Source organism: Lepisosteus oculatus, chromosome 4 (genome assembly GCF_040954835.1).
Source record: "Lepisosteus oculatus isolate fLepOcu1 chromosome 4, fLepOcu1.hap2, whole genome shotgun sequence".
In the NCBI taxonomy this organism is placed as follows: domain Eukaryota; kingdom Metazoa; phylum Chordata; class Actinopteri; order Semionotiformes; family Lepisosteidae; genus Lepisosteus; species Lepisosteus oculatus.
In genome coordinates, this window is record NC_090699.1 from 18,322,237 (window position 1) to 18,348,831 (window position 26,595).

General features: G+C 37.6%; 1 protein-coding gene across 3 annotated transcripts in view; it reads left to right on the plus strand.

Annotated features, from left to right (window-relative positions):
* lrmda (leucine rich melanocyte differentiation associated) overlaps nt 1-26,595 on the plus strand; it is a 328,072-nt gene that overhangs the window by 204,866 nt on the left and 96,611 nt on the right. For all 3 annotated transcript variants that reach the window (XM_069188887.1, XM_069188888.1, XM_069188885.1), the window contains 3 exons: nt 3,265-3,396; nt 4,910-5,044; nt 10,624-10,750. In XM_069188887.1, coding sequence (XP_069044988.1) covers nt 3,265-3,396; nt 4,910-5,044; nt 10,624-10,750 — 394 coding nt within the window. The remainder of the gene's footprint in view (nt 1-3,264; nt 3,397-4,909; nt 5,045-10,623; nt 10,751-26,595) is intronic.

The window sequence follows — 26,595 nt, forward strand, 5'->3', positions numbered from 1 at the left end:
TGACCTGAAATGCATGCAAACTAATGGCTCAAGTGACTGACATTTCAACCAATAACCCCAAAGTGTTTGTCCGTTGTCAGCAGGAGTTTATCAATCAGCATGTCTACATGAGCATTTGTCTATCGATCCATCTGTCTCTGTCCATCCAGCTCTTTGTCATTGTCTGTACGTCTGTTGTTTTTATTTGTTTTAAAAAAAGGGCCTGCAGAATTCACTTCTATAAGACGCTCCTTTTAAAAAAGTGATTTTTTAAAAAATGGCATCATTATGAGGTGTGATTTAAAATTTCCTTTGAAAGTGTTAAACTCAGCATACATTAGCTGTAGTATGCTTGTTGATGAAACTGAGGAATTAAGGCTGAACTCTCACACCTTTTAGAGGTTGTTCATGATACGTGATTGTCTTTTGGAGAAGGTACTGTACATAGAGGAGGGATACCCTTTAAATAGAAGTGGCCTAAAAATATTTCTTTTGTGCAGAAAAAAAATAACAAGGTACATTTCGAGATTGCACCTGGACATTTTTCAGCTTTATTTTTTATCCACTTTTCAGCTTAACCCTGACACCATCTTAAATGTCGAATAGGTTTATTTACATTTTTTTAAGCATCACGAGCTTAAACCTACACTCAAATCATACTTGATACACAAGAAACCGAGCTGAAAGGCAGTGCGTGTGTATCGACAAATAGCAGCCTCGGCCGTGCTGTCGTTAAAATAAATAGAACGATCACCCATAAAAAAACCCCCAGAGTTCCCTATAGTTTTTTAGTGAATGTAGAAAAGGCACAGTGGTTTTGGTCCTTGAAAGAAGTGGAAGCAACGACGAGGGATGTCCGAGAAAGACAGGTGGAGGAAATGAAAGGAGAAGGGAGTCCGAGTGTCTCGTGGAAGGATCAGTCCACATCAGCTCTTCTCATCTCTGGTGTCTGCTGCGCCATGGCAGGGGGAGGCCTGTGCCTCCTGCTTATTTTTCTGCTCACTGTTTTGGTAAGCTAATGAGGGGTGCCGTGTGAGCCACAGGCAAAGATGTGGCAATATTAGTTGTGACAGGGAGCTTGATCATAATTATCTTAACAAGGATAGGGTTAATTACACTGGAAAGTTAAAGTTCTTTCCGTTCGAATCAGACAGAGGCGAATGCGTTGTGATATTTTGCCGTCGTGATGTGACCGTGGAAATTGCAATGCGGATCTCGGGACTGTAGCAGGGCTCCTCTGGGAAGCCGGTGTGAGTGCTAGAGTGAGGTAACAGATCCTACCTGTGGGCTGAGATAATGGGCAGCTCTCGGGTCATTAGAGCTGTGGGAGAAAGCAGCATGCACACAAAGCTCAATGATGCTTATTAGCTTTCTCAAAAACAAGGCAAGACAGCTGCTGGTATTGACATTGTCCTTCTAATCCCAATGACTGCAGAACCAATAAGGAAACTCGAACCAACATACCCATCTGTATCTCTCTGCCTCTGTCTGTTAGGCACGTTTCTTTCTCGTTCTCTGTAATCAGTTTATCTATCTGTGTAAATTATACACATATGAGTGTGTATATACAGTATATGAGTGCATATTTTCTGTGAAATTTAATCTTATTTCTTTAAAAAATCTTCAAATAGTGGTTAAGCAATAACACACAATTCAGCATTAATGAAGGTTTGGCATGCAGGCAGCAAAATATTAATGTTAATCATCAACACCTTCTATTAGATATGATCCCATCCCTCTCCCTTGGCTATGAATTTAGCTGATTAAATCACCAAGTGCACACCGCAGTGGTGACATGAAAACAACAATTAATAAGCAACCCCCTGTGCAATGCAGCTCCCTTTTAACCGAGCAGCTAATAACATTACATGGCAAAAAAATATCAAAATCAGACAGGTGTAAAGGGATTTGGGCACAATTTTATTTGCTTGCTTGGGAAGTGAGTGTTATTGTGCTGCGTCTCAGTTTCAGAGAGAAAGAGAGCAGTTTCAATAGGCAACTCCCTCTAGTGTTCCAAGGCCTTTGTCTCACTTCATGCCTTGTCATTATGTTTCATGCCTTCCCTGAAGCGGTTTTTGGAGTTGGGCTTTCTTCTCAGTCCTAGTTGCCAACCATTTGCAGATCCACTCGATAAAAGTATTATATTTACATAACATAACTCAGGACAATGTGTATTATGGTGCTGACATTGACCAGAGCACAGACTGCATTTGTTCACAAGAGGCCTATCAGTGTCCCATAAGGTTATATTTGCATATCTGGGAGGTGCCTTCTTCTCGGCTCCTTCAGCATGTGCAAAAATATGTTTTGATCTCAATATTCCATGCAATCTTGTTTACAACAACCTTTCTTAAAAATTTTAGAAAGAAAACAAATTGTGTATTAAAACGTTTTAGGCATCTTTTTGTAATCACTGGGTCGTTTTGCATTTTGGGAAAACTTTGCTGCTGATTGTTCTGTTTTTAAAATAATCCTGTCTGCAGTATTAAAAATGCCACATGCATTTTTACAAACGGGAGAGCAGCACATAGGCTTCAGCTACCTTTCAGCTAAATAAGACACTTCATTTTCATCGGGGGCTGACAGTTTTAAAAGTCATAGGACATTATCATAGGCTGCCAGTCATTGCTGTTGGAGGGATTAGGGAACAAATGTTATGGCCCCGTGCACCTTCCACTACTTGAACTTCACTTGGGCCCCAGCGCTGAAAAAGCCTCAACCGTGATTATGCACCGAGAGCTATATTAGAGTAAGGGGAAAGTTATTTTAAAAATAGATTAAAGATTATATTACAGCGGTCCGTCTCCAAACCCAGTGGGGCCTTTTGCAGAATTGTCCTAAAAAGTTATACCCATTACCTTTTGGTGGAATATTACAGTTCTGTGCAGCTGTGATGGATGACAACTTAAATTTGTGTCCAGGGAGTGAAGGTGAACTGTGACAGAGTTATTTATCTTGGGAATGGAGGTTAGGGTCAGGCAAAGCTGGGTGCCTCAAGGCACAAGACATTGACAAATTCATCCTGCAGACCCCATTTCTGAAGCCTTTTGTTTTGAATCCTGGCTACTCACTAACTGACCCTCATCCCTCATCCTGCCAGCGCGTGAAGGATGCCGTGCCGTGCCAGGGATCTCACTGCCACTAATTCTTGTCATTCACCCCTTTGACGGGACCAAACCTAAACTATTCCAGCTCCTGAAAGAGAGGTTGAAATATTTATTTCTCTACATAATAGCCTCCTTGATTTAGTGCCGTATCATTTTTCCTGTTGCCTTATCATTGCAGGTCACTGGAGGGGCTGAAAGCATTCACCGAGTTGGAAGAGCTGATTGTGGACAACAACCTCCTCGGAAATGACCTCTGGTTACCCAGGTTACCTCGCCTCCATACCCTAACACTCAATAAGAACCAAATATCCTTTCAAAGGGGAGTTCAATGCCTTTTATTTTGTCACATTTACTTTAAAGGCGAGTTTATTAAACACGTTACATGGCTTATGAGCAGCTGTGCTTTTTTCTTTTGTCGTGGTCTCAGCTGTATGGAAGGTCAGTTATTTTAGTAGAGATTATACTTTACTTTACAGCTGAAAAATATTTGATCTTATTTTTGGGGAAGATGACTAGGTTTTGTGCCAGGGTGCCCTCTAGTGGAGCAATGGCAATGAAGAAAAAGGAATATTTCTGTGCTGCAGAAGAAATGGAGATTGGAATTTTGTAGAGCGTCAACAAATGTGAATAAAAACATCATAATATGTAGCATTTTATCCTTCGTATACAAATAGCATGCATTCATTTTAGATGTGATTGAAGCTTTATGAAAACACTTTACTTGCAGACATGAAGGGTATCTTTTAGTTTATGTACTGTAATTGTATTTTATAATTATTTACAGTAGTCTTTACAGTATCGGGGTGTAACAGTTCTTGTATTTAGCTTTTGCTTGTTAAGCAACTAATTTTTCCTCACTGCATTTTTCGAAAGGATTTCCTGATTTGTGTGAGTATTGGCACTAGCAAATCTGTGTTACTATTGCAAAATCAGCAGTAATGTAAACAAAATATATTAAGGGAATTTTATTGCAGTCTGATCATTTCTGCGTAATTTTTTCTTTGGGGAGAAAAAAAAGAACATATGAAACCATGATAAAAAGGGATTAACTGTGTCTTTTCACATTTTTCAAAATTAAATGTTAGTATATTAAGTGCATTATGAAGGATGCCTCGATAAAAAATAAAAAAACAAGTACATTGGGCATTATTATTTATGTGAAAATCCGTTATTTAAAAACTGCTCTAACCCATGCCTCCAGAATATGTCTGTCCATGTAGTTAATCAACAGACAAGCACTAAGGTTCTCTTTCAGCAAAAAATAGTGGTTCTGTGAAGCTAATGTCACAGCCTCAGAACAGAATTTAGTTCTGAAGTGGCCTGCACATGCTAATGGGGTAATTATTTATGTCTTACAGTGACACAGAGGCATTTATATTCAAGTGGTGCATTAGTGCTGTTGTATTTTGACACTTTAGGCTCATTTTCCAATGAAGAGAATGTATTAGTGATGAATGTGCTGTGAAGTAGCTGTTTGTTTCCACGTTGGAAAAGTTTCATGGCTCCAGCAATCGCTAACCATTTTACCACACGGCATCCATCATTTTGTCAATGTTTTAATGTTCTGCACCAAGCCACCTAGGAAATGAAGAAAGAAACAAGGGACAAAACAGCTGAATTCTTTCAGTATATGCCAGAATCTGAGACTCGAATTTACCCCTGGTTTGCTGTCTGCACAATAACTCTTGACAGGCTTTTGAATGCCGTAGTAAATTTAATTGTAAGTTTTCAGAAGTATGCTTTATACCAATAGACATTGCTCCGTAAATGCTTTTTTAATTAAAGACGTTGAATCCTTAACCCTTTGCCCTTTGACACATAACCGATATAGAATCCCTGCTGGACCACTTGGCCGAAGTGACACCTTCTCTGGAGTATCTCAGTTTGTTAGGCAATGAAGCCTGTCCCAATGAACTTGTCAGCCTGGATAAGGATGAAGACGATTACCAGCGATATAGGTTAGCAAGACAGCGTTACAAAACTGCTTTCATTTATTCCTTTATTTGGTTATGTGTTTATTTTTGCCTTACCTTTGTTGGATTAAAAAAACAAAAAACAAACCTAAAACACCGTTTTCATTAATTACAGCTGAGCTCGGCTAAGCTCATCTGAAAAAAACAGATGGGACAAAGCAGATGACTAAAATCAACCGCTTGAAGTAGGACATAAAAGCAATCTTAAAAGTCCACTTGTTTTAAATATAAGAGTTTTAACAACATTACTTTGTGAGCGGTGCTTACATCCTGAAAAGGAATTGTCACTTGTTTTGGGATGTTGCTTTTTCTCCTTCATGGTCTTCCTGCCACACAGTACAATCTTTGTGTGAATCACAAGGTTGCTTCCCACAATTTCTGCATTTTATTAGTATTCTGAAGGGGTGAGAAAAAGGGGACAGAAGTGTAAATAAGCCTTGTTCTATTTGCAAAAGATTTTTCTGGAGAAATTGTATAATATATGGGACATAATGAATTGCATTCTTAAGTAAAATTACATATCTCCAACAGTTTTTGAACTGAAGTAGCATAGCATTATTGCCATAATATTCCTCCATTAAACATGTTGCAAAAATTGGTGTCATTATGTTTTTCAGCTTCCATTACACTGTTCTGAATCTTAGTTTGCAAATCGATTTCATGTCTGAATTGTCATTAACATAAACGGCAGTATTTTATCCAGCCTTATGGTAAAGGATGATATATTAATCAGGCTTTCAAACAATTCCTGATGGAAGCAAGCTTCTAACACACTGTGCAATAACAATTTGTCAAGTTTTCAGCAAGAAACACGTTAAAAAGAAATATATACTTTCGGTTTACTGTTTTCTCTCTAAGTGCATTTTCTGACAATGTGTGCCGTATTAATCATTTACCACGCAGAAATGCCGTAAAGGAGCCTTTCACTTGCAGAAGTCCATGCTTCATTTAGTGCTGACGATAGACATTCCATTTTGATTGACATTTTCTGTGGTTATGTGATGTAATATTTATGATGTGTCACAAAGCCGTACATCAAAATGAGCATGGCGTTGTTTCATTTTAATGTGGATTTTATATCTGTCAACATTAGGCCACTTGTAGGTCACTGTAGAACTTGCCTTAAAATACAGTGAAAACAAGAAAACAAATGTAAATCAATATCTTGGTTATTTGAATGTTTTTTTTTTGAAAATTATGAGGGAATGAGTTACTTCTAAAAGAAGCAGATTAACGGTACATTGTATTGAACTACTTCCTTTATCTGCTCTTCAACTGTTTCAAATTTTACATAAAAAGTCAAGAATCAAGTCAAGTTTAGTTATTACTAACACAAAAAAGCAATGTATTAGCTAATAAAAAATATGTAAAGTGACTGGAACTTTTATTGTTATTTTATTAATTTTATTTTTAAATTTGTAAATTATGTGGATCTCCTTCAAGACTGTGTATTCTGCTCCTTCAGGAATTCTGAGATGGCATTGTAGAAGTAGTATCTATGTTTCTACAGTTGGGTGAGAGCTGATGCAGTCTTTCAAAGCTACTTTAAAATAGTCTAATTACTGGAAGATCAAAGGTAAACTGATGCTTTTCCTACAGGATCATTTTACAACATCTGCATCATTTACCAAGTGGGTCTGACACATGAAACATTGCAAAATATTTTTAAAACGCATGCGACACAGAACTTTCATCAAAAGAAACTCAGCACTCTATTTTATTTTATACATTTTTATAAAAAGAAAATGAGCATATTTATGATATGTATGAAATTGATCGTTCTATGACTTTGACTCTTTTATAAGCACTCAATGACATCATTAGTGACAGAGAAGTGATGAGGTAATTTAACCTGTTGCATGTCAAGCCTGATTAAAAGAAAGAAAGATTAACACACTAAACAATATGCTTATCATGAGCACAACACTTTCATGCCATCAGTATTATGGAGGCTGGACAGTGCACTGTACAGACAAGTCAGTGCACAGTTTCTCACCATATTGAGTCGTTAAGAGTCAGCAATTTCCAACTTGGCAAGATGTCACAGCCAAACAATCTTTTATGTCTCTTAAGTATGGTGTGGGAGTCCATGAGATATGAGTTCTCATCAAGATCAATGGAGAGGACCAGTTGTGGTGGCCTGGTCAGGAGTGTCTATTTACTACAGAGCAACACCTGTAGTAATTGATGGCAGCCTGACTGTAAGGTGCTACACTGATCAAGTCCTGGGACCCCACTTGCTGCCCTTCCTGTTGGCTCATTCGGATGTAACAGCATTCCAGGAGGACAGCACACAGCCTCCCTCATGCTGTTTGTGTTACAACAGCTTTTTGAGGGACAAGAACATCACCGTTATGCTGTCGATGCCTCGCTTGCCAGACTTGAGCTCCATCAAACATCCGTGAGATGTATTGGAATGAGCTGTGTAGCATCTAGGGCTCAGAGACCAGAGATTAGGCACTTGCTTCTTTAGGCTATTTGAGAGTAATGGGACAGAATCCTATAAGACAGCAACAGCAAGTTATGCTGCATCCAATGGTGGCCAGACACATTGAAATCATAGACTCGTCAGTGAACATGGTACAACACTGTGAATTTGTTGCAGTTGTAAGTGATCAACTCCTGTTAATACTTCGTATATCAGTCTATAAACATTATGCAGCTTTTGGGTATCAGGGCCGGATTTTGGTGTTCATAGGCCCTAGGCACTTTCACTCCGAAATGTGCAAAAAGAGGGGTAAATGCCAATTGAATTACTCGTCCATTGACATGATGCACTTCAAACTATTCTAATGCTAGACCACATGATTCATGGAGCGAGTTGAGCGACCATCACTTCGATACTTCTAGTTTCTAGAACAGCCGCTAGATACAGTAACATATGATTATTGATTTGGAACACCTAGCAACGATTGCAAGCAGCTCGTTTTTTGTTAGTCACTAGTGTTTCCCTCCTTCATAGGCCCTAAACATTTCATATGCCCTAGGCACTATGCCTACAGTGCCTAATGGGAAATCTGGTATTGTGGGATATATGAATGTTAATTAGCCATGTACCATGCTGATGAACCCTAATAAGGGTGACACAGCCCTTCGTGTTTGCTGTCTTGACTTATTAAGAATTAGAAGACTCATTAAATGTTTGTTAAATGTTAAATGTAAATTAAATGTTTCTAGAAAGAGCTTTGTGAAACAGTCACAGCTAATTATCTATGTCTGTTAGTCTTTCTATAAACTTAATAATGGATACTATAAAAGCACTCATCATTTGTGTGAACAGTAGTGGCTCAGTCTTATTTAGGGAACTTAAACAAGTTCAGTAAAGGTAAAATGGCAATTGTCCGCAGTGGAGTAACCGACACACGAACCAAGATACATTCCGCTGTGGTTGTTCTGGACACAGGGAAGGCATGTATGTGAAACCACATATTTCTCTGTGTGCCATTAGATAAAGTAGCTAGTTTGTGGCATGACAGCAGCCCCCTGTCTTCCAAAATTACTTACCTGGGAGCAACATTCTTGATATTACCTGTTGACAGTTTCAATGCATTTTCACCCTTTTGTTTTCCTTTACCCCCATCACAGATAGATTGAACCATTAATATCTCTGAAAGGCTGACAGAGGCCTGTCATCTTGGTCTAGCCAAGTGCTATCAGGTTATCTATGGAAGGTGGCCTCTTAACATTGCTATCAGGCCAGACTTGTGTCTTAAGCTATTTTCAGATTTTAGTATAGAAATGCTCTCAGTGCTTACAGAGTAACCTTAGTAAAAAGACATTACAAAGGGTTACCAATAATCTGAATATTTGCTATGGATTTGCCAGAATAACCGTTGTTTTTGGCTGAAACAAATTATTTAAAAAAAAATCCTAACAAGACAGAAATGTTTTGAAAATACTGTCAATTCAAAAAGTATCTGATGGTTTCAAAGAGTAACTATCCTGCTAGACATCTTTTTTGTATATTTTAGGTTGTACCGTAATGTTGATGCTGAGGTTGCAGATTCTTACATTTTAAATATTTGTCCAAGTCTTTCATGTAAATGATGTCATTATAGTGTCAAATATGAGGAAACAAGTGTTTAAGATAAAAAAATGTAGACATTTCTTGTAGTGCTTTGTTCCTTCTTCAAGGTATTTTCTCTAGGTTTTCATCAGTCAAGGAAGATGGTCTACTCTGCCGTAACAAGGACTGTATGATGTCAACTTTGTTCATTGTCATACAAGTTTGATGTTGTTACCTGTGATCTCTGAGTGTTGAAAACTCTGGACTGCCTTTGCTATCTGCCTTCATCATCTTCATCCTCATCAATTTGTCTTTCACTGCTGTGTAAAGGATCTGTTGATTTTTTCTCTGAGATGCTGTCTTCACCTATATATCTGTCTGTTCTCGCCCTCCACTTAGCTGGTGTCTCTATTTCTTTGAGTTTCAATGTTGACGTGCCAGTTCCTTCAATTCCTGCCTTCCTATGAAAGAATCTGTTGGCATCAATGTGTTTCTGCCATTATCTTATGACATTTTTTCTTCTCCTGGATTGAAAGATGCAGAGTGTCTGAAAGCTTTAAACATATTTTCTAATGTTACTTAGATGACAGCTTGGCAGAAGTAATCCATGTGGATATTTATTATTTTCTTCTTTATTTTTCCTGTTTACTTAGTGATTTTTTTAAAGGTGATTATTTTTTAAAATGGACCAAGGGTGTTCCTCAGTAACGACCTGCTGGAATTAGCAGAGGGTATTTCCTGAAAGATAGCCTCATAGTAATCTGTTTTTTCTTTTCATAACATCTACTGTAGATCAAGTCGACATGATGTTAAGCGATTTCTGTGTGAAGCCTACTGTACATGATCTTCTTACTGTAGATAATAATAAAAAACGTTATTTTATATAGCGCCTTTAAAGGTGGCTTCCCAAAGCGCTTAATGTAGATGAGGTCAAACCAGGTAGCTAAGGTTGCGATAAAGTTATATACTAGAAATGCATGATTTCATTGATGAATATATTACCTAAATATAGGTCCAGAGTGAATTTAAACAAATCATATAGGTACAGGCCCAGTAGTTCCAGAACTATATATGTACAGTCATGTATGCTTGTGTGAGAGTGGCAGTTGTCCTCTGTGCTTTTTGTGAGATGGACAAACCTCTATAATAAATACTTTCTGATCTGCTAGATTCGCTTCACAGTTAGAAAGATTTTTTTTTCTATGCAAAAAAACAGGCCCTGGGCTTGTCGTTGACAGTTGGGTGCTGGGTTCAAGTTCTGGTTTGATCTTTCCTATGGTTCTTAAACTGGTTTGTTTCAGTTCTTTAAGCATGAGCAATGTCTCCCCACCCAGTGGTAATTTCTGTTGTTTATTGGTTTTATCTGGAAACTCAATGTAGGCACTGACGAATGCTTAGGATTACCCATCTTATAGAAGGTGTTCCAGGACCTTACAGGTTTCAGCAGACAAGAAAAAATATTGAGAATGTTTTTTTTTTAATTTCTTTGGCTGTGAACAAAACATAGCATTTGTCTTCTTGTGTCAAATTGAAAAGCTACTAACAATATTCTTTTTAGGTACTTTGTGCTGCACAAACTGCCTCATCTGAAGTTCCTGGACACCAGAAAAGTGACCAGACGGGAGCTAGAGGAAGCACAAGCTCGAGGCGCTTTTATGAAGGTGGTGAAGCCAGCATACAAGGAGGTAAGGCAATTTGAAGGAAAAAACTGCTCTCAGAATGATGGCTGTTTCTGGAACTTAATGGTCAGCATTCTTTCTTCTTATGTTGTTCTTCTGCAAGTTCTAGTGCTTATTCAAAAGTCTGAAAGAATATATAAAGAGACTCTGTTTGATAACGGAGCTGAAAAATACATCTAAGGTCCTTCTTTTTGTAGTCTTCTTTTTTTCAAGTAATTGCTGTTACACCCAGCAGAGCCAGAGCTCGCAGCCCTCAGTCTCCACGGCAACTGAGTGTTCGCACATGAGCCAAACAACTCTCGGTGCCATGAGAAATCGATTGAGGTGGCTGTCCGTGCCACCTGCCTCCTCCTAATGGGTAATAATCTCATCATCTCCAGGCTTCTTAAACCTTGCCTTGCCCATGGTCAGGCGCTCTGTCATTGAGCTTCCTACTGAATTAGAAAAGTACCCCCAGTGTGACCCAGTCCATTATAATATTTAGAATATTCTGCCTGAATCAGCCCGACTGCACGATCTCGAGATGAAACCACACAGCCAGGCGGTTTTCCATCTGCCCCTGCTCACTATGCCTTTACAGCAATCAACCAGACTTGTGGGACTGTGCAGCTTTCTTGTTCTACAGACCTGCTTGACCGTGTAGCTTCTCTGCTCTGCTCAGCTGTGCCGTACCTTCCCCTTTCCTTTTTCAGCTTGACTGCACTGTGCATCCCCTGTTTCGTCTGTCCTCTGTTTCCTGAACAGCATCCCGAGCTCCTGCCTCTCCACTAGCCTTTGCTGGGACTAAGCACTTTCCAGCTCAGTGCCATGTGGTAAAGATCGCTACACTGTTAATGCAGGTCATAATTTATCAAGGAGCTCTAGTGCCTTCTAGTTTATCGTATAGTAGAAAGTAAATGTTTTTCACACTTTCAAACTAATTTTAAAGGCACTAGAAGTCTCAAAGAAGTTTTTCAAAGAATTTTGCTTTGACACATTCATTGAAGTGAAAGTGTCTTATAAATTAAATCTCATTATAACATGCTCATAGGAGAGTAACCTCTAGGTTCTAGAAAATAAAAACAAAATCTGTCTTGTTTAATGTTATTAATGTTACGTAAACATATTGCAGTGAATTTTAGACACCCTGCTTTACTCTGTCACTCACATTAGAAACAAAATCATTTGTTTTGGTGTCAAAAGAATATAAGTGGTGCAAAGAGTGTCATTATTCTATTCTCAGAAATGAACAAAAACAAATCATTCCCCTAACCTTCTTGCTCTTTTATTGCCCCACTAATTTAGATGTGTGGTAATGCCACAGACGAGCAGTTACCATAATCTAATCCATCTTTTTTTCTTCTTGTCCTTCTTCTGCTTTGTTTATACGTGCCTTATTGTCAGAACCCTTTACAAATCCCTAATCTGAGGTCCTTTGAAGAAATGATCCCGTAATGCTTGATCACCACATAAGGGAGTTTCTTTTTAATGATCAGATTCTGACCTCATGTCATATGCACAAGCCCAGATCAAAGTAGACGGCGCCTGTCCAGTTGGGGCTGTGTTGTTGAGCGTGACAGCACTTCACATCAGAGCGACAGCTCACGTATACAACAGTCAGAGTTGCTTAATTATGCTCTGGCCTTATAATTATTCCTCTGTGCTTTTTTGTGAGGCTCACAATCCCTTATAATAAATACCTTCTGATCTGCTGGATTTGCAGTTGGAAAGATTTTGTTGGAAGAATTGATTTTATGCTATTGGATAGTACTAAAATATTTATCATTTCTATCAACCAGAGCCAGTCTTTTCACTGTCACAGGAGTCATAAATTTGGGCTATGAAGTGAGGAGATCACTTATATTTGATTTGACTGAGTTATACATCTTGATGTAGTAAATGTATGTCAAAAGATGCCTGACTAAGAATTTACAAATGGAAAATGCATGTGGTTTTAACAACATCTTTCAGAATTATTATTTATATTTTTAGTTGTTAAGTTTCTTAGAGTCATCACAAGACACTCTGGCTCTTTTTAATGCTTTACCTAAAAATTAGCAAATAATAAATGAATAAAACAATAACACTTCAGGACTTCTCTTTATGATATTGTTTAGGGATTATTCTTAGCATATATTTTATAAGAAATAATATATTTTGGGGCACGGTTAATTTTGTATTATATTTTTTTGTCACTGATTTTCTGCGATTTAAGATCTCCGTGGTGCGTAGCTCAGGGCTGATAAAGTCTTACTTTAGACTGCCATGCATTTATATTATTTAACATAATTGTGATTGCTAATAAGACCGTGCTAAGCTGCCACAAACTGTAATGGTTAGATTTAATAGCCAGACTCTTATTGTGCTGATTATTAAAAGTTGTAGAAGAGCTTGAAGCTCTGAGCACTTAGCCTTCTAACACCTGGGTTAGCTATGAAGTCCTATGTGTTGCACTCCACTTCCCAGCTGAACAGCTCTGAATTTAAAGAAAGTGTAGCATTCGAAGCTCACTGACTTACAGGCTCCCATGATGCTGAGCAGTACAGGTAATGGTTCTTAACTTTTAATTAAGAGTTGTCGAGAAGGCTTAATTTGACTTGATTAAATTAATACGAGGTACTATTCATGCACGAAAACATTTTTTTTTTCAAAAGCTGGAAATTTTGAACATTGTTCTATTTAAATACATAATTTTGAGACTATTGTATTTGTGATTCATATGTGAACCTAGATTTTTTTCTTATTAAATAAACATTACTTGTTACATATTATTATTAAAAGATGCAGATGAAAATGTTTAAAGTTTAATAGTTAAATGTTTACCCATTATCTGTTCTGTATGGGAAATACTTTAAAAAGTATAGTTTTTTTCTTTTGTCTGTTACTATAAACATCATAATTGTTGTTGAAAGAAAAAAAATGCAGTTTATAAACCGTGGCAAACAGATTTTTTATTCTATCTTTTTATTTGTGAAAGTGAAGTGTGTTCTGAAAAAAAAGAAAATGGATCATTTTTAAATTAAAACAAACTGGGAGTAGAACTTCCATAGAAGGGGCATGATGCTTAATTATAAATTAGCATTATTCCTGCAGCAGAAGATTTACTGTGTCTTTCATGAAGTAGACTCTCCAGTAACACAAACAACACGGACTTCGTAATCGTGTTTGGGAATCGAGATTGTCTCCAAGAAAAAAGTTATTGTAACCTAAAATATACAACACTTAAAAAGTTTACAATGAAAAATTACAGGCTTCAATTCTTAGAACACAAATGTTGACAACAAAGACCAAATGAGGGACTTGGCCAGCATAGTGATATATACCGTATATATAAAATAAGCAAAGAGGATAATAAATTTTAATGAATATTGAAGAGACAACTGTATATGATGTTTTTCTGTGAGATGAATCTTTTGTTTCTGATTACAGAGTAAAGCCTGGATTAAGAGTGTTTTATGATGAGAAAACTTAACTTGTATTTAAGAATGACTGGGTATGATTGTGCCTATGTTTTTATGAAGCTAAAATATATCGAGACCTGCTTTTGTAAATGTCTCCTATATATATTCCACATATTTCCTCATAGGAGAAACTGTTGAAGCAATGGTCATAGACCTAAAGTGAAGGAGAATCGGCATCAGCATTTGATTAGTCAAAATGAAAGCCAAAGATCAATGATATAGCAAGCCGATATAGTAAAGTCCTTTGTTGAATGATATTAAGAAATCTAATCCATTATAATGCAGAATCCTCCATGATCTGTGTAAAATTAAACTTCGGGAGTGAAGAGAACCTTGTGCCATGGTGAAGCAATAGACGGATCTTGCTGGGAACATATGTGGTTTGAAAAAGGGTAGGAGTAACAGCAGACCAGTCTCAAACATCCTGCGTGTGTTCAGCAGCACTGTCATGAACGAATTTACATACTGTTTGTTTTGAGGTTGATAAGAGCTGATATGGCAGCCATAACAAGCTCTGCAGGGCATGTGTACACTCTGTCCTTAATTGCCTTCATCATCATCATCCCAACAGTCTGCTGGCCAATAGAGCAGGTCACCAATTAATGGGGACTGCAGACAAACCCATGAGGAATGTGGGCACTGGAGACGATGGCATAATTAGATATTTGTGTTTGCTTTCATGTTTTGTTCAGTAGGGTGTCCTACACTAAAAGACAGGGTGCCAATAATAATGTTACAACACAAAGTAATTAGCACCCTTCTTGTTTCTTTTGCTAAGTTTCCCACATAGTGACAGCCTTAGTAATTGAACAAAACTCATTTAAGTGTTCAGTGGAATCCCTCTAAATATTTCTCAAAAACTGCAAGAGCTTAGATTCACTAAGCCCAGGGCTTAATTTAAAACAAAATGAAGGTTGATTTTGGTGTTGTGTTATTGTCTTGATGTCCTGAGGCAGCAGAGTTGTACATTTTTCACATAATTATTTTTAATTAATGCACATGTTTATGGCTTTTTACCAGCTCTTCTGGCTTTGTGGGAACTTAAAGTATTTTAAAAATAGTAATGCAGGTGGGCATAGGAGTATTAATCTCGGCAAAATGCACATCTTATCCAAAATGTATTGAATGGCTGCTGATTGGCTTGTAAGAAGATATTTGTTTTAATTCTAAAAGTTGAAAGCATTTGTTGTAGCTTCTCAACATTATCACATAATTATCATAATTTACATACACCGTTTAATTCAACCTACCTTTTACTGTAGGTATCCATGCACATAGAATTCTGTATTTACTTAGTGTTGACCTCTAAAACATGAGCAAGCATAGCTCAAACCAGGAGCCCCAATCCTATATGAAGCTGGGGTTGTAGAGTGGGACACGTCACACAGCGTATGGGATTGCTTAGAACCTTATCTTGCCCTCAGAGGAAGCATACATTTAGAACTTCAAACAGCATTACATTGAAAACAAGCAACACTTATGTGAGAGTCTGTTTTCTGTTTGCAACGTGTGACCAAAACCACCATTTTTTTTTCCACAAAACTCACAAAAGGATTACCATTAATGCCAAAGCCTCTGATGCAGTAAAATTAAGAAATCATACGTTATGAAAGTGATTTATGTCTATGGTTAATCCTGAAGAATAAAAGGAACTGTTTTGAACTTTGGAAACCTCAGGAGTCACGTCAGAATTGAATGTGACCGCGATCCAGGCTGCTGCTTTTCAAACATGGCATTTAATATAATGTACTTTGGTGGACCATATGTCTTTAATAAAGCAGCAGTAAGCCTTAATACAATATGAAGACCATAACTTTTCAAAATTCATAACCTTTTCCATGGCTCCAAAATGTTAACCAGTGAGTGAGTCTCACTTGCTATAAAACATACATGTAAAAAAGTGTCTTATTAATCCACTAAGACATTTTGACAGTCAGGCTGTCACAAACTGTTTAACTTAGAAGTCCGTTTGGAATTCTGCCTTTTCCCCTTGCATTTTCAGAACTGCAATTAAAACCTGACTTTCGTCTATTATTAATTTGGTGTCAAACTGCTTTAACCACATATTACTTAAGAGCTAACATTTAATTATTTGGCTTTAAGAAGCAACATATTGGAATCTTTGTTTGCTGCTTTGTAAATGAGTGTTTCTGTTTTTATGTGCATAAGGGTATTTTGGTTTGTGATGCTCTCAGCAGCTTGAATGTGTTTAAAACAGTCTGTCACTCTTGGTTTGGTTATGTTTTCAGTGAAAGGTTAGGCTCTCTACACAGACTCACATGTCTGCTGTGTGGACACATCGCAGAGAAGCTGAGAGGAAGACAGCAAACTAAATCAACACTGCAGTTATAACAGGGATACGTAAAAATAACTGTCACAGTCTTTCTCATTTCAAAATGTCAGAGATGATGCTATACTAATGCATCTGGTCTGATACACAGCATTGATAGAAGAAAAAATATCTTTCACAAGGTTTTTTAATCCTTTTTTAATATCTAAAAATTTGGAGTTAAATATATATATAAACTAAGAGTTGGCAAACAAGAAACAGCATTCTGCTGATTTTGTTTTGTTTTTTTCCTTTTTGTCTATAATAATGACCACATATGCAGGGACATAAGAAAGGTTACAAATGCGAAGAGGCTATTTGGCCCAACTAATCTGTGGTAGGTAGTATCCAATTGTTCGATAGATTTTATCCAGCCATTTTGTGGAAGAAGCCACGGTAACACCTTCAAAAGCATACTGTAACTACTCAGCTTGTTTCATACTCCCACAACCCTTTGTGTAAAGAAGTGGCTCCTGTTATCAGTTTTAAATGTTCTTCCACATAGTTTTTGCTGTGTACTCTTCTTAAATGATTAAAGAAATGCTGTTTATCTTTTTTTTTTACTTCAGTTGCCTCATGTGGATCACAGAGTGGATCATGGGATATGAAATCCCATGCTATGGGCCTGGCCTTTTGGCACAGCAGGTTTCGGTCACGTTTGGGTGGATAGCACAGACAGCGGTTTGAATCTGGGATACAGCAGTGTGCTGCATCTCCAGGATTGTATCATTTTAACTCTTATTACTTGTAGGACTGTCTAGAGATCAGTCTTTGCCAAGACAATGAGCAGAAAAAATCTCAAATTGCCCAAATCACAGTACAGAGAGGAGAAATGCTTTCAAGTGGATTGTTCTAAAAATGAGTGGAGAAGAAAGGTATAACATAATCTTCCGTATTATAACATACATAACGTACATTACATTATAACTATATCTTCCTTGAGATCCAATTGGTGTAAAGAAGTACCATTTCCTAAAAACATACTGATTCTCTGTATGCTTTAGGAAAATAAGTTTGTGATCTGAGTATGTAATTGATCATCTTAGTAATAGCACGCTGGGCATTGTTAGTTACCATGCTAAGTTCCATGAATTTATCTGAACTGGAGTATCACACCAGTAGAAGAAGGAATGTGGGCCTGAAACAACAGCAACATGACGTGGCTCTGAGATCTCCCACCCACTTAAAGGATGGAGGTGTCTAGATAACAGAACAATCCACTCACACAAGACGATTAGTTACTTCAGCACAGTGTCCTTTGCTCCTGGACCCAAAGGGCCACAGGGTCTTGGTTTGCATCCCACCTGTGTTCTTTATAGTGAACTTAATTAGTGAGCTATTTCTCAATCAATTATTGATGTACCTGTACATTAAGAGCCGTGAATCCCATCTGTTTCTGTTCTGCCACAACCGGAGCAAGGAGTACAGGTTTAAGGGACTGGCCCTTGGATGGGCTCCTACATTTTATTGAGAGTTGCACAAAAAAAGCTACACTTCCTGGTTTCACTGCTTCGTTGTGAAAGAAATGTTCTTTTGTATCTATTCCACAGATAACGAAAACCAGGCTTCAAAAGCACAAAGTTTCAGGCAAGCTCTGAAACTTGATACCTGCTCAAATTCAATTCCTCGTCATTGGGTTCAAGCAGGATTTGTACAAATACTCTCCATTTTTTGGCGAGTTTAGGCAAACCTGTAAAGAAAATAAAAACAATTGTAGGAAACAACATGTAGCATCAAAGTTAGTTGTACAGTTAATTATTTTCTGATCCCATTAGTTTGGTGTTGGTGATGTTCATAACAATCATACAGATTGCAAAGAAAAAACAACGCTATTAAGATATCGAAAAAGTTAGAAAGCTTATTGTTTTAAGGTAAAAGAATGCCTAAAGATTGAAGAATGTGTTATGGACAGGTGAACTGACCATGTGTTAAAAATACATTTTATCCAACTCAATACGAGTGGCCCATTTATGGCGATCCCCTCTTCAGGAAAAAGCTTGTGATATTGTTCCACTGCTGTCCTCTTTATAGTGTTCTAGGGAGGGAAATTCAATTAGTAATTCATGTAATTAAGATAATTAAGGCTTAATTCATGTCTCTATATTCATAATATGCAGAAAAGGGAATTTCAGATTTAGAAGATTATAAAGGATGAGTTTTGTAAGGGAAGAGCTTGAGGGGTGTAGTGGTTAAGTACACACTATATCAGCCATCATTTTTGTTTCTATTTGTTTATCCATTTGTCTCCTTCCAGTGCTGTGAAATACATCCTTGCAGTGCTCATCTCTATACTTGGGACTTCCAGGTTCCCTCGAGCATCCAGAAAATTATGAACAGCATGTCGTAGTGCTCGGCATGAATGTGCCTTTAGTGTGCACGCCAAATCATTGCAGGAAATAAATCACCAGGAGTGAAAAAGCACAAATATCTTATTGTTCTCAATGGGGAAACTAGCAGTACTAAATCAAAGACCGTAAAAGACAAGTAGTTTATGGGCAAGACAATCAGAGACTGCTGTATTTCCCAAAAATATGTAAGTATACATCTCAATCTTGCTTATTAAGACATTGCAAATCTATAAATTGCAATATTAATGTTTATTTCTGGTCTTACAACATGCATAATGCATTATTACTTCCTTGGAGCTGAAAATCTTTTACTACAGCTGAGAAATCTAAAGTGAGCAGTGTGATATTTGGAAGCATGAGCCATTGTCACAGGTAAACAAAAAGAGGAAATCTGTAATCTTACTACAGCAATGTTGATATACCAGCCTTTCGACAGCCACTGACAGGACTAAATATGTGAGGGGTTTCAGAGTGAAAACAAAAGCCTTTGGTGTGTTAAAAAAAACATATTTTTGGTGTGTAGAGTAATTAAGTACTACAATTCAGTATTACCATAAACTCCAAATCGATTTTGCCATTCCATATTTTTTCAAAATTGATCCCCTAGCTTGTCCCTTTGGAATCATTTTGCAAACATTTTGTGAGTGGTAAAGGCAGACCTACTGTACGTAGCTTGACAAATCCATATTGTAGCCCTCAAGGGGGAAAGATCAGCTTCGACTAAGGATTGATTCCTGGTCGCTGGCTTCTGAGGCAAGAGAGTTACCTCTTCGCCAGAAAGCCCCAACCCCTGTGGCAAAGAGAAAACTCACTCCCTCAGCCCCCGCGCCACGAGGGGTGAGCCTGTTACAATATGAATCTTGTTCTTTTTCATGTGTTGTATTGATGAAAAATGTGTTATTTTAGTCATGGTCACATGTGGGATTTTCTTATGATGAGCCCGAACAGAAAGCTGTGTGTTCAAGTCAATGTACTGCTCTCTGCGTATGTGCGCGAGGGCTGACTTGGCGTTGTGCTCCTTCTGTTGCTTAGAACGCAAACAGGAAAGAGCTGCGCATTTCCCTCCGGAGGACCTGCTGCCCAGGGCTCGCACACACGGCCATTTTTAACATGAGGGCAAGAGAAGTGCAGTGGTTCAAGCCGAGCCGCTAAGTTCCTCTGCAAGTGAACTCCCAGATGGGGCGAGGCTGGGGCAAGGTTGCTGTCCACAAAGACAACTGCAATTAGAGGGGTGACTCACAGTTTTCAACATGAATCATATTCAATTGCACATTATAAACGGACTGTAAAAGTTTAAAACCTATATGATTGTTGATAATTACTGCACGATTGATATATTAGCTTGTTCAAAGTAAAAATTGCAAGGGTGTGTGACCCAAACGTCTTTTGACCCTGGCTGCATGAATTATATATATATTATTATTGTTGTTGTTATTGCAAGTTTAGACAAACTCTCTACAAGCAGATGTTTCCATGTGTTTCTCTCTCTCAGACTTGCCTTGTAATTTGAACCAAAGTCCTGTTTTTTTTCTCAAAATAAAAAAAGACTATCTGAGAATAACCATTCCATTTTTCAGAATGTTTTTTGGAATGCTTATTTAAATTATTAAGTACTGTAGGAATATTGGTTGAAGTCATTTATGGGCAAGGCCAATAAAAAATCATTCATTCAGGAAAAAGCTTAGCTGCATGCCTGCTGTTAAGCAATAGAACATCGCTTATCTGCTAAGTATTTAGATTTATTAATGAAAGCCAAGAAACTGAATGCTACCATTTATCACATTGAAATACACACTGTACCTTCTAGCTGAAAACAAAGGCCTTGTAGAACTTCAGATGTTTTAAACTAAGTGCAAACTTGAGTTACATCAATCTGTAGCTTTTCCAGGTTTTCTTGATGCAAGTTTTGTATAAATCTCATTCAGAGGTTTGAACAGATACCAAGGTGGATACATTAACTTTGACATACAGTACATACAGCCACTGGCCGTCTAGACACTCTTGAGTCTGTCCAAATGTTTTTTTTTTCTTCTTTGAATAAGCATTGTTTTTATGCTGTTGTCAAAAACCATTTAATGCTTTCCAGTGGAGGAGATACCTGTGAGATTTCAAAACAGAAATTTGTGATTCTCATGAGTTTAATGAATTCTTTCAGTTTAGCAAAGATCTTTTTCCCAGTTAAACCAGATCTTTCGTTTGCACCTGGAATTATTTAGATGTAACATTCCACCCAAGGCTTTTATGATTAATGTGTCCCTTCCTTTTATATTTTTTTCAAAAGCCTCAAAGCAAATCTGGGTTTGCTTAATTATTACCGAACTGCTGTTTTACGTCAATTATGATACCTATTAACTGATGTTCTTTGCAATTATAAAACACAGACTGCTGGTTCAATTTTCTTTGCTTTCGGGAAGGACTTTAATCCCTGAGCATAATTCCTTATAGTTTAATTGCAATTTAATTTTTTGTTTTCCTCAGATGATTATAAGATGTTGCCAGCTTAATTAAACACAGATGGCTTGTTTGTGAACTCCTTTGTATTCATATTTCCACTTATGATTGTGCTGTGGTATAGGTATTGAAGGAAAGTGTTCATGAGGCGATATTTAAGATAATGCTTATCATAACATTCCCTACCACTTCATCATAATGTGACAATTATATCCATTAAACTGGATCCATTTAGAACCTAATCCACTTCTTCCATAAAATGTTTTTGTTCTAGTTTACTGCCTTGAAAAACATATAATCCCGAACTCAGAAAAATGTAAGTTTTACTTCAAATTGCTGTGAACTGTAAACACAATTTAAAGAACATTCAAATATGTTATGTACTGCAATGTGTTTTTTTTCAAAAGACGTGCACTTTGCAAAAGAAATTCTAATTGAAAATGCAGTCTGTGTTATACCGAATAAATATGATGCCTTGTATAGTTTGTGGTGCTCACGATGCATTTTATGTGGCACTGAATAAAAAGTAAAAAAATAAATGCAAGTATTTCTTTTTTGTCTTAGGACAGGTGACAGTATGCAATTGAAACATATAATACATTTCCTGGCCTGAAGGAGATACAAGTTCAAAGTTTCTGGAACTTTTTTTTTTATTTTGTCTGTTCTGAGGGATAGTTGTTGATTTGCAGAATTTAAAGAAGATGCCAAATGAAAGTTCCTCATTTAAGTTTGTGCTTACACAAGGCTTCTTTGTGGTTTTTAGAGCCTGTCAGACTTGTCAGGCACGGTAAGAAAAAGTATATTGTTTCCAGCACTTGGATTCCTTTCCCTCTGACATCTGCCACTCTGTAAAGATGATAAATTCTTGCCTCATTAGCCAGGGGTGTGGGATTACAGGCTGACAACACATTAATCACCAGCTTCTGTGGCAGGCAGACTAGCAATAGGCATTGTTAACAAAACTTTTCTAATATGTCACTCTCCTCTGTGACAGCCTGTAATCAATCATCGTGATTGGCAGTGCTGATAGATTACACTATTTATACTTTGTGTAATGAAAGATAGCGTTTCCACCTACTGTCATTCCTAAGACGACGATAGTCCATTGCTGAATAGAAACATATACAACAAAAAAAACACAGACCTTGGCTCAGCATTGTGAACTTAAAGCAGACAATGTTCCGGCTCCTTTGTGGATGCTTTCAGTAGGGGCGTATTGTTTGGTAACCTGGTAAAGCCGGCACTTTAAATGAGTCTTCAAACCAACAGCGCTGTTGGTATTTGTGTCCCCGTCGCTGCCTGGTCAGGTTCTGGCAGGTAGATGTCTGGGTCGGGCTGCTGATAGCTCTGGCTTTTCTTCTCCCACATGTCTCATTCTGATTTCTATGAAATATGTGAGGCTTTGACGCACCAGGGGCAGATATCCTTCTGCCTTCCTGTAACTATGCAGAAGGCCAAGATTAAACCTACACAAGTCTATTAAGGAAGGGACAGAAGATGGCTCATCTGCCGGAGCAGTGACCATGGTTGGTCAGGAATGACATTCCCTTTGGATATTGTTTGAGGCTTTTCGGTGGTCCTCCAGTGATTCTGACCCTGCTTTGAAAATGGCTGATGTAGAATACGTATCGGTCGGCACAGTGGTGCAGTGGTTAGCAGCGCTGTCTCACAGCGCTGAAGCCCTGAGTTCAGTTCTGGACCTGGGATGCTATCTGGAGTTTGTTAGTTATCCCCATGTTGGTGTGGGTTTTGGCCTGGTATTCCGATTTCCACTCACAGTCCAAAGACATACTGTACTGGTACATTAATAGACCAAATTGAGTTTGGTGTGAGTGTATTCAAGTGTAGAGGGTGTATCCTGCCTTTTGCAGAGATAGGCTCTGGCTCCCTTGCGACCCTGTTCTGGATAAAGCAGTAAGAAATGGATGGATTTATCGATCCTGTAAGGTCTTATGGATATATACACCTAGGGAAGGTGTTATGTTTTCTGCCTGTTGGCTTCACCTGGAAGAATGTTGAGTCTCTTCAGTTTTTCTCTTTGTTGTAAGACTAACTCCTGTTTTGTGTTCAAAGACCAGAAGGGAATTCTGTCAGGCTTTTGACAGCAAGTAAATGTCTATCGTTTCTTAAGAAGGAATACCAACTGGAAATGAGTTAACTAGACCGTACTTCAGAGAGCTAGGCAACACACCCTTATGGATACAATCACAGATAACTTGCAACAGCATCATCCAGACCTGACATTGCTTTGTAAGTAGTGTAGAATTTAGTGACATGTTCAATGGATCCTGTCAGTTGCTCGATTGAATTCTCGGCCCACTGTGTCTCTGCTTGAAACATATTGGTCAATTATTTTTAAAGCTGTCTGAGATGGAAGACAGTGTTATTTAGTGTGTATTAACTGTGCATCATTAAGGCACATTGGGATGTAAATAACACAGTAGAACTTTATTTATTTTTATGTAAAACTATAAAAACCTTCAGGAAGTGTGACCCGTCATTGTTTTTTGAGATCTATTCACAATGCATAAGACATGTCCCTGATTGCTTTTCTAGTGTTTTATAAAAGACACTAAATTATCCTTAATCTTTAACTGCTATACTCAGGGCACATACATCCTTCAGAAGTTATCTGTACGTGTTTTTTTTTCTGCATTTGCTTGGCAGAATAACACTTAGTGCCTGGTACAAAACTGTAAATGAACATTCACCTGTCTAACTCTTGCACTATGCTAGAAAACAAAACTGTCTAAATCGACTTCTCATTCCACTTTGAGTCAGTAGCCAGTGACACCTGTTTCACTAGTAGTAAAAGTTATTTTCAAAGCAGAAGTATTAAGTCTTTTTAAACAGGTATGCTTTCTAATTGATATGCAAAATCACATTATTCATGGTGACTGTTAATTCTTAAAAAACACCATAACTTGTTTTATTTTTTATTTCATTTTATTAGAAATGCGTTCCTAAGAAAACACAAATATACCGTATGCCTATTTAATGGATTAACGTTATAGTTACAATGCTGATGAGCACTAAGCAGGATGCTAATTCCTCCAGCGTATTCCTAGATTCCTACCCGACTAAACTGATTTCCAGTTTTCTTAATACTCTCAGACCCATTGTATAATCACTGCCCACATATACTATATTAAGTTCAGGTGGGTAGCTGCATCAGCATGTGTAGGCTGCTAAGGAACAAGTAATAGGGTTATTCCATGCTGAAAAAAGAAGAGAGAAAACACAACGGTTTGGCCGTGGAGCCTTCTTCAGGTGTGAAGAAGGCTTTACACACCTGAAGAAGGCTCCACGGCCAAACCATTGTGTTTTCTCTCTTCTTTTTTTCAGCATGGAAAAAACCTATTACTTGTTCCTATACTATATTAAGCTCTATACATGTTTCCTGCTAATATTAGACCATTGAAAAGAAGAGCACCAGTTCTCTGTTTTTCCCTGTGATCATGTGGTACAGAGTTCTACTTCTGCATTCTGCATTCTGTATTCTGTCTCCTTTAATACCTAGAGGCTGGAAACTTTCTGATGGTTTGTGCAGCAGAACTAACAGATGACTAAAAAGCAGTAGAGGATTAAATTTACAGAATTGATTTTCAGCATTTACGTGGAATGAATAGATTTGAACATTGTGTGATTAGAAATATATTCAAATATTTTTATAGCCATCCTATTGACGTATCCAGTACAAACATTTTATTATGTGTTATTTAATAAACATAACTTAAATTCTGGATTTACACCTGAATTTTAAACTACTCTTTATGTGCACATACATAAATGAGATAAAATGTACACATTAGCAGTGACATTTCCATTATACTTTCTTTAAATTTGGGTGAGCAGCTGTTTGGATTACTACATTTATTTTAAATCGTCATGTGCATAGAGGATGGCCATGTAGTCAAGTTAGCTCTTAACCGAGAGCAGTCAATTGCCTATTAACAAGACCTGTAGTAAATAGGGTCTGTAAGGCTCAGGAGACCCTCAGCTATTCAGTATAAATGTGGGAGTTGTTAAGACTATCAGGCAGGTGAAACAGACTAGGATGAGGGGTTTAAACTTTAATCTCCCTGAAAAAAGAATGCAAGCGTAAGGCAAGAATGATTAATGGGAAACCTGATCAAGTAAAGCCCCGCCATGTCACAGGACATGATTAGTAGGTGACAGGGACTGTAACAACATCTAGCCATTTCTGTTTCTTCAACAGCTCGGCCTGTTCTATAATTAATGTCCCCAAGGGCTGTGTGCAGGTCAGGCTAGGGAAACCTGTCGGAACAGGTGGAGCTGACAACTTCAGCAGAACAGCTTTCGCATGAGAGGAGGGTGGAAGATGTGGATTCCAGATGGGCTGTTTGACTTCTCTGCCCCAGAGCAAACAGGCTGGGCTTCGGGGAGGATTAAAATAGTCTTAAGTGTGAACAATCAAAGGTTTAAATTGCCATAGTTGTTAAATTGTGGGTAAATCTTTAAAGAAACCGGTTGTGTAAATTTGCCTCGTGTTATCCTACTCCACATAATACTACTATAGCATTATAGTGAGAATATACAGTATGTAGCTGTATTGTTGTGGAGGAGCAGGATAAGCAGATAAGAGGACTGCCACTGATCCCTAGTCCTTATGGGTGACCCAGAATCAGAGAGGAGGAGAAACATTCGTTTTCTCTCTGTAGAATAACATGAAAAAATTGATTAATGTAAAAAAATATCTAAAAATCCAGTTTCTAGGGCTTTTGCATTCATGATGCAGTTGTGATTTTTAATTTTCACTCTGGACTACACATCCTGGGGACCGATACAGTCCTCTGCAAATTCTTCTGTAGACTTAGACACTGAATGGGAATGTTTCACAGCAACACCACTGATAACTAAACACCTAAACTAGCTAATCCTCTTCATTCAGTTTGGAACAAAGGCTAACACCTCCATAAATTAGGTGTTAAAAATACTAAGTCTCTTCTTGACCAGACATGCAGGACAACTGCCTACCGACATTTCTCAGTGTTCCTTGCAAAAAATAAAATGGAGTGATGGATAAAAATATTTTCAAATATCTATAAACTGATTTTTCATGTAAGTGTGTTAGCAATGAACTATGTAATATTTAGAGTCAAATAGAAATGTGAAACTTGACAACTTATAACTTTATTATAAATGCCTTAAAATGCCATATCTCATCAGTCTAACATTGAACAATATCCAAATGAGGTGTATTTTTTCAAAATATGCGCTTTCATATTTAACATACTATAACCACCACTGTTAAGTACAGTA